The 9193-nt window shown below is 40.7% G+C and overlaps 1 protein-coding gene across 2 annotated transcripts in view; it reads left to right on the plus strand.

Annotated features, from left to right (window-relative positions):
* The window catches only part of SNX25 (sorting nexin 25), a 69596-nt gene that overhangs the window by 6345 nt on the left and 54058 nt on the right, over positions 1-9193 (plus strand). For both annotated transcript variants that reach the window (XM_010021897.1, XM_010021898.1), the window contains exon 2: positions 2447-2663. In XM_010021897.1, the coding sequence (XP_010020199.1) occupies positions 2447-2663 (217 nt within the window). The remainder of the gene's footprint in view (positions 1-2446; positions 2664-9193) is intronic.

Genomic DNA, 9193 nt, shown 5'->3' on the forward strand with positions numbered 1-9193 from the left:
AAACACAAGTGAAGTATTTTGTGCTTGCATGGCTTAATTTTTGGTGATGGTTGGTGATCTTTTGTGCTTAGTTTGATATTGCCACTAGGTTTTGTGGTTCTTTCATGTGCATAGAAACAGATGAAGAACCATGCCATCGCCTTGCTGTGTCTGAGCAGGAATCTTCCCAATGTAATAGATCTTGCTTCAGATATTTTAACTGAGAGTATAGTAAAGTTGCAGCAGTTGTACTTTCATAATGTTTTACTGCGTAGCATTGGTTTATATTTGAATGTTGTGCTTTACTAGAGCACATTGAATATGATGGTTGATGATGGAGTGAAATAGGAACTGAGCTCACTTTGGAGAGGAGCTGCCTGAAATTACAGTGAAATTGAGGGTCAGTGCAAAAAGATACATGCTCTGAAAGGCAGTATAGTCTAAGGAATTGAGATACAATTTTCACACTTGTAGTCTTGTAGAGTTCTATCTGATATCTATGGAGCTGCCAGTCTACCATGACTTGTCTTAGGCAAGAGATGCTGAAAAAATGCACTACTTGGCAGCCTTGCAAAGGATGTAGAATGTGTCTGTAAGAAAATCTGAAAAAGTAATTATCTGCCAGTGATGATGATAACAAATACAGTTTGCAAAGCTGTTTGTGCTTGAGAAATTGCGGGTTTCTTACAGAGCAGAAGAAAAAGAAAGAATCTGTGCTGTGATTGGCTTTCTGCAGCATTTCAGGTATTGCAACAGAAGGGAGTAACCAAACTATAACAAAAAGGTGGTTGCAGAAGAACATGGGGACAGCTGTGGAAAACTGCTTAGAATGTGTATTGTAATAGGAGACTTGAGATAAGTAATGAACTTCAGTTTTTAAAATGCTGGCCCCCGTTGCTTTTTGGTGTATTGAGGGATTATTCCTCAGCTTGCTTATCAGAAGACTATTACCTTTTGGAACTGCTTTTATCACTTTGTAGTGTTTGTGGGTGAGAGTTTTCAATGAAATGCAATTTCTTCTGTCTTGGAAAAGTAATGAAATCGGGTATGTTTCAATATTGGAATTTCTTATCCTGCAGTATGGCTCTGCACATCTTTTTTTTCCTCTTAGATTAGAAAAAAGAATCAAAACTTTTATTTATTTATGGAAATGTTTCTCTGAATAATTAATTAAAAAGCCTTGAAATGACTTAGCAAAAGGTTTTTAACTATATATTTCAGCATATTCAGTGGAGTGACTCAGTTTCTTTGTAAACTTGAGGAGTTGATTTATGAAGCATTTGCTAGAAACTTCTATCAATTTTAGCCTTTTTGAAGTGTTTTTAACAGGGTACTGTTGAATAAGGTCTGCTAGTATTGCAGGCAGGCAAAAGTATTTAACTTCAGTTGTTCTGCTGTTAGGATGTTGTTAGTTTGCTGTGGCAGCGCCAAGGAACCTTTTATGGTGTATTAAGCTGTCAAACAAACAACTTCTATCAAAGTAGAAAGTCAGTAGTGGAGTCACATGATTATTTTGCACCTTGGGCTTACACTGACAACTAAGATGTACCTTTGATACTAGAAGTCTGAAATGAGGATGTTTGGAAAAGAAGCTGTTCAGCTTATCAGGCACACTACTTATTTCCCCCCTTCTTGTTTGATTACCCTTTGGTAGATGCAAAATGACTCCTCCTTTTTTCCCCATCTTCTTGTAACTGCTGAATGTGTGTTCACCGAACACGTCCTGCTCCCTCCTAGGTATCCAGGGACATCTGTTAGAGTGAAACGTCAGTAAAACTAGTGTCACACAAATGTTGTCAAGAAGAAAAGTCAGAATGGTAGAAGATGGTGTTGCCATGGGACTTGCAATTACAGTCATCTTGGTTACTGCTTGTAGATACGGTTTGGAATACCTCCTCATTTTTGAAGTTCATGCTGTTTTGCTAATCTCCTTGTTCTCTCTTATCTCCAGCTATTCTGATCCTATAATGTACTTTCTGCAGTGTTGTTCTATATTGTGTGTGTCTTTTGAAATTTAAAAATCTTTCCACCTCCCCTTCTAACTATGACTTTGGAGTGGAGACTGTAAAATTCATATTTTAAGGTGGCTGGTTTCAGTCTGCAGCAACCTAGGAACAAATTATATGATAGTTCATATAACCAAATCCACTGTTGAGAGACAGGTATTAGTTTCAGGTTTGTGTGTAGCAAGTAACCTGACTGTGAGCAAATCCACTTACAGGCTTTGCTTTGGCAAAGTGACCTTCAGTAACTTGTTAGGTGCAGATTTCTGTAACTTTGCCAACCTTACTTTCTTTGGCAAGCATTTAAAAGAAGAAGATGTGAAATCTATTACTAAAGAAGATGATGTGAAACCTATTACCCATCTAAATTTTGAGGAGAACTGTGGAAGAGTACAGTTTTCTTATCTTGGTGTGCATTCCCCTTTTGCAGTTTTTGCTATTTATTTTTTTGTTTCTCTTTTCAGTGTTTGACTACAGCTATAGAGATTACATCCTGTCCTGGTATGGGCAACTCAGCAGAGATGAAGGGCAGCTGTACCAGCTGCTATCTGAAGACTTCTGGGAGATTGCCAAGCAGCTGCGACAGAGGCTGAGTCACGTTGATGTAGTTAAAGTTGTCTGCAATGATGTAGTGAAAGCTTTACTCTCACACTTCTGTGACCTTAAAGGAGCCAACGCCAGGTAAAAACAAAACTCTACATTTCATTGGCGTTTTCTGCTTCTCTCTTTGCTTTCACATGTGTTATATCAAAGTAATGAGGAGGGTAACGCTTTTGTATGCAACTGATAAAGAAAACAGTTCAAGTTTCCTACCAGTTTTAGAGATCAAGCAGGCTTCAGGGCATCTGTAAGACCTGTGGAAGGAAACGCTTGTCCTCCTTTTTCTCAGAGTTTGGATTCACTCATGTTTCCGTTTCATCCTTGAATCCTTTGCTCACAGTAGGAGGTGGGCTGTGTGAGCAGTTCCTGCAAGTAGTGTGAACCTGCAAGGGAAGGAGAGGTGCTGTCAGAGCAGTCAACAGACAAGAAGGTAGTTATTTGCACCTTTCCCAAAGTAGCACCAAGGTTAGTTCAATTCAGTTTTCTATTTCTTCTAGCCCCAGGAGGCAAAGCTTTGTGGTTTCTGTAAGTGGCCTGTCCTGCAGTAACAAGATTTTTCTACTGGAAAAATTTGTTGGATGGATTTTCTTTCTGTATTCAGCTTATCTTGCTAGTTACACGAATTTCCTTTTTGGCAACGCTCTCTTCGTCCACTTAAAAAGGTCAGCTGTCCACTAAATACTAGAGTTGTGCTCAGATTCTAACTGCAAATTGCACTAGCCGATGCAATTCCCACATCTGAATGCACAATTTGTGTAATTGTGCATGGAATTTGGATTTATGTCTACACTTACCTGCATTTCAGTTATCCTAATTGAAACATGTTCTGGTCCTTCAGATTTAGACTGTACATCTTATACAGTGACATTGTTCTGCCTACAGTTAGATCCACGTATTTTTAACACTCCTTCAGAGAAAAAAGATCAACTGTTTTCTGTCAGTGACCAGTCTGTGTGTTGCCATCCACACTTCTTTCTGTTCTGGAGTAGAAGGTAGGGTTAATGTATTTATGGTAGATGCCAGCTTTATGTAAGCTAATATGTAGGAAATACAGACAAAAAAGGAATTAAAGGGTGGTTACATTCAAGAAAAGAAGAAATAAAGGTGTATGCGTATTGCAGTATATCTTGCATTGGATTCCAGGTAATTACTTTCTTTCAGCTCTGGAATGTGCTTCTGATTTTTAAACATCATGCTTGCACCTGCTTTATCACAGTAAAGCACTTGCTTTTGGGAAAGGTTTGATTTGAACAGTTAAAAGAGGAGGATGTTTGGTGGGGATTTATTGTTTTGGGGTTTTTTGAGTGAAAATGTTTTCCTGCTTGAAGCTGGGGACATAGAATCTACAATTGCAGAATTATTAATATTAAGGCTGATTCTTGATGAGGTTTCTTAATTACTGAAAATTATGACCACTTCATCTAGGTCATTATTGGATTGTTATTTCCAGTATATAGAGCTAAAATCATAGAATCATAGAATAGTTAGGGTTGGAAAGGACCTGAAGATCATCTAGTTCCACCCCCCCTGCCATGAGCAGGGACACCACACACTAAACTATGTCACCCAAGGCTCTGTCCAGCCTGGCCTTGAATACCTCCAGGGTTGGAACATTCACAACTTCCTTGGGCAACCTATTCCAGTGCCTCACCACCCTCACTGTGAAGAACTTCTTCCTTAGATCTAACCTAAAGTTCCCCTGTTTTAAGTTTAAAGCCATTACCCCTTGTCCTACCACTAGAGTCCCTCCCCAGCATCCTTGTAGGCCCTTTTTGGATATTAGAAGGCTGCTATGAGGTCTCCACGGAGCCTTCTCTTCTCCAGGCTGAACAGCCCCAACTTTCTCAGCCTATCTTCATACGGGAGGTGCTCCAGTCCTCTTATCATCCTCATGGCCCTCCTCTGGACTTGCTCCAACAGCTCCATGTCCCTTTTATGCTGAGGACACCAGAACTGTACACAATATTCCAAGTGAGGTCTCACAAGAGCAGAGTAGAGGGGCAGGATCACCTCCTTTGACCTGCTGGTCATGCTTCTTTTGATACAGCCCAGGATACAGTTGGCTTTCTGGGCTGCAAGCGCACACTGCCTGCTCATGTCGAGTTTCTCATCAATCACCACCCCCAAGTCCTTCTCCACAGGGCTGCTCTGAATCTCTTCTCTGCCCAGCCTGTAGCTGTGCCTGGGGTTGTGCTGACCCAGGTGTAGGACCTTGCACTTGGCTTGGTTAAACTTCATGAGGTTGGCATTGGCCCACCTCACAAGCGTGTCCAGGTCCCTCTGGATGGCAAATAAATTCTCTTGGCTATATTCCAGTTAGCTTTTTCACTTTGGAATACTAAATGTATCTTAGTGCTGGATAACGCAGGCTGCATTAGTATGGTAATGAAAAAACATCCTATCAAGAATCAATGGGACTGTGAGTTAAAAACCCCAACAAACTCTCCATTTGTAACTGCAGATTTTGTATAGGTCTAGTTTCCTAGACCCATTGACTGTTTTTCATATACTGCATGCTGCTCATGCTAACTTGCTCAGAAAGTCCAGGAAGCTTTATGGAAATTGGGTAGAGGGCTTAAATGGCATGTATGTACTATGGCAAAGTCAGCAGAAATGTGACATTGTGCTCATATGCTACAGATTGAATTAGTACTGCCGGGTGATGTCAGCATGCATGTAATAAACCTGGAGGCACAGCTGAAGACTCTGATACTGTTTTCTTGTTAAGAGAATTTGTGGTTTTAAGAATAATTTGAGGTTTGTACTGAATTGCCTCATGCTATGAAGTTCGCTGTGCTAGAACCTGCTGACATTTTAAGCTATAGACTGAGAGCTGCCAAGTATGTTACTTTAGCTTGGAATATTGAGTTTCTTGGAAAGCCTTCAATTAATGTTCATATTTCTAGCCTGGTTTCGGCTGGGATAGAGTTAATTTTCTTCCTAGTAGCTGGTATAGTGCTGTTCTGGATTTAGGATGAGGATAATGTTGATAACACACTGATGTGTCAGTTGGTGCTGAGCAGTGCTTACACATAGTCAAAGCTTTTTCAGTTTCTCACACCACCCCACCAGCAAGGAGGCTGGGGGTGCACAAGAAGTTGGGAGGGGACACAGCCAGGACAGCTGACCCCAAGAGATATTCCACACCATATGGTGTCATGCTCAGTATATAAACTGGGGGAAAGTTGGCCAGGGCCTGCTGCTTGGGAACTGTCTGGGCATTGGTTGGCGGGAGGTGAGCAACTGCACTGTGCATCACTTGTTCTGTATATTCTAATTCTTCTGTTATTATTCCCCCCATCTTCCTTTTCTGTCCTATTGATCTCTGTTTATCTCAGCCCAGGAGTTTTAGCTTTCTCTGTGCCCAGGAGGACAGAGATACATGTTTCTTCAGTGCAAAGTTCATGTGTTTCGTCACTGGGTGCATGTCAGCCACAGAATTCCCTTCTTCACTTTTCTGCTTTCACTGACTACCTCCAACCTGTGATATCTGATAGATTGCGATGTTAGAGGAGATGAAAACAGGCCTTGGATGAAACCTTTCAGAATGAGGAAGGGTACTGCAGTCTTTCCCTTTGCTCATGCTTTCCACCTGGCTTTTCTAAATTGTCACAAGGCTCTGCTTAGTAATAAATAGCTCAAGGTAGATGGCCAGGAAAGGCCAACAGATGAGGAAGAACCCTTCCGTGTGTGGGGAGAGCATGAGAAGATGAAAGGCCATTTCCATTCTGGCCAGTAGGAGACAGAGAATCTGGAGGGAGAAGTCTGGTGGCATTAGGTCTGTTTTGCTGCCGGACGCTTCTACAGAGTAAAGTAAGGACCAGAGCTGTCTGGGGTGACACAGAGCTGCAGGCAAGACAACTCCCAGCTTTTTCATCTTACATGTATCGCTGGGGCGTACCTTGAGGTCCTCCAAAGGATCTTGTCACTTTTCAGTTACAAAATTTGTAGCAATTCAGAGTATTTTAGATAGGAAGCCATTTCATCCCTAATATCAGCTCAGCATTGAAATGGGATACTCCCTTGTGTACGATGTTAGCTAGTTTATGAGTTTGAGATAGGGAAATAAAACCAGTCTTGGATTTGTCAGTAGAAACCACTACTCTTTTCTCTGACATTATACAGAATCAGGAGTGCCTTTGTAACAGGATTAGCCAAGTTCATCCTGCAGGGTAGAGAGGGTAGTATTTGGCCATTCTTGTTTCATAGCAGCTCTTATCCCCTCATTCCTTAGAATCTCTTTCAAGTGTCTTTCTCTGACTCCTTTAAGCATAATAAAAGCAAGCTGAATACTGGAATGCCATTTTGTGGGACCAAGGATGGATTGCAAGATGAGTAAGGTGGTGTATAATGCTGGAAATGTTCATGTTGGTTTGTGGGTGCAGTGCTGTTTGTGGTTGCACTGTACTTTCCAGGGGCTAGAATTATGTGATGCCACGAATGTAGACTTGTTCTGGTAATATGATATGTTTGTTGAAAACAAAATGCAGCTATTTCTCTGAATGAAATACACAGTCGGTATCAGAAGGACTTTGCAAAGTGATAGTAAGTGTCTTTCTGTGAAGCTTTCCTCATGAAACGTAGTAGCTCCCTTATGCTTACTGTGGGCTAAGAATAACCTCATCAGAACTATTAACATTTGATAAATAACACCTTGTGCTGGTGGTCTCTAAACCACAGTGTTGGCAAAATGAGATTTGCCTACATGAGATAAGTGGGCAAATGGGATTTGAAGGTATTTAATCCTTGCCTCTTCTTAAACCTCCTGTCAAGCAGCAATGCTTTTTGAGCAAATCTCAGTGGGAAGAGGTCACAGTGACACTTCTTAATTTTTTTTCTTCCCCCTCCTTCATCTTTTGGTTGTGAGTGTTCTCTGTTGGTCTTCAACCTACAGCTGGGGCACCTTGATCCCAAAGGTAGAGGAAGAATTGGTTTTTGCCATTGTGGATATGTGGTGTTGCAGACTGCTTCTGGCAAGTTGACTGCTACATGACAGCTGATGGGATGATCAGAAGCGGTTTTGTGTGTGTGTGTGTGCCATGTGCCCGGAGTTGCAGCATAAGTCATGGTGTAGCTAAGTGGATGTGTGGGGGCTTCAGGCTACTCCCAGTGCTGATTAAGAACCTATATTTAAGGGCTCGGAGCTCTTGGAAAGTGTGAGGGAGGGAAGTGCTGTGGGGAACTTACTGTTTAAGTGATCAGCATGACAAGCAATTTGGGGATTTAAGTTTGTATTGTACATGTTTTGATAATATTCCTTTTGTTTTCTATGAATTATTGTTAGGGTAAGGAGAGAAGACAACTCAGTTGTTCATTTTCTTGGCCCATGTGAATAGCTTTGCATGTACAGGATATATCTATTGTATTTTTTTGTTATTACAATATGTAATATGATAAGATAGTAATGTTAAAAGGTGCTGCCACTACAAACTGATCAAGAGCAGGTTAATGAAAATGGAGTTCAAACACTTGAGGTTTAACTTGGTTAATCCTATAGTTGCATCCAAGTTGTCGGGATAGCTACTGAACACCTGCAACGGTTCTTGTTTTTCTTTTATAATTCCATTTTTCACCCACAAACCAGGAATACGAAGAACTGCTTGTCACACTCAGCCTCTGGAAAGGAGTATTGAGAGGATTAGCATGAAATTGTAGAGGTTTGTTGCAATGGGAGCAACTGTATGAAAGTACTGAGAGGAAAATAGTCATGAAAAACCAAGGTCTGAGCACATTGTTAAAGTTAACTCATGGGTTGCACCAACTCTAAAGCTTGCCATTGCCATCAAGCTTCAGCGTGGGAGGTTTGGGTTTCCTTTTAATGACTGAGTATGACTTAGACATCACAAATAAGCATTAGGACCTCCTGTTGCTGATATGGCCATACTGCAGCTTTTAAGCCATTTGTGCATTCTTTGGGTCTGTTATTGACATGTCAAATGTTTTTTCCTGAGAGGTAACTGTGACGTTTATGAATAATTTGGTTATCTTCCCACTAAATACTAGGTAAAGTGATTTATAACACTTGGTGATATATCTTGATAAAATTGGCAACTGTGGAAATTTTGGCATTGGCTTTGTCCTTATTTTTTGTTGGTGCTTTTTGGGGCTTCTTGTGGTTTGTTTTCAGAGGTGGGTTTGTTTTGTTTTTTCAGTAGGTGCCTTTTTCAGGTGTGTTTATGATACTGGCTTGTAAAGGTCTATATTTGTTTCTTTTATTTCTTAGAAAGTTCAAATAGATCAAACAGTTTTCATTCTGCACTGTCAAGAAGCTTAGAGATCTGAGGGCAATTACAGGTGAAGAGATGCAAGCTGCATGTGGTTCTGGTAGTTGTTAGAATCTGTCTAATGAAAGTGCATGGTGAGTGTTGAATGTACTGATGAAAGTCATCTAGAGTGAGTTGCATGTGCACTTCAGCTCACAAATGTACTGATTGAGACTGAAATGTAACTGCAAGACTCTCTTGAAAGACTAATTAAAGACATAGCAAGGCTGAAGGGAACAGTTTGTGATTTATTTATTTAAAGAGAAAGGACCCTTACATAATTTCCTGTTGTTAATGTTTTTACAGCCTCTTCATTGTTGGTTTTTTGGTTTTTTTTTGAGGGGGGGG

Source organism: Nestor notabilis, unplaced genomic scaffold, assembly GCF_000696875.1.
Source record: "Nestor notabilis isolate BGI_N333 unplaced genomic scaffold, ASM69687v1 scaffold13419, whole genome shotgun sequence".
NCBI lineage: Eukaryota > Metazoa > Chordata > Aves > Psittaciformes > Psittacidae > Nestor > Nestor notabilis.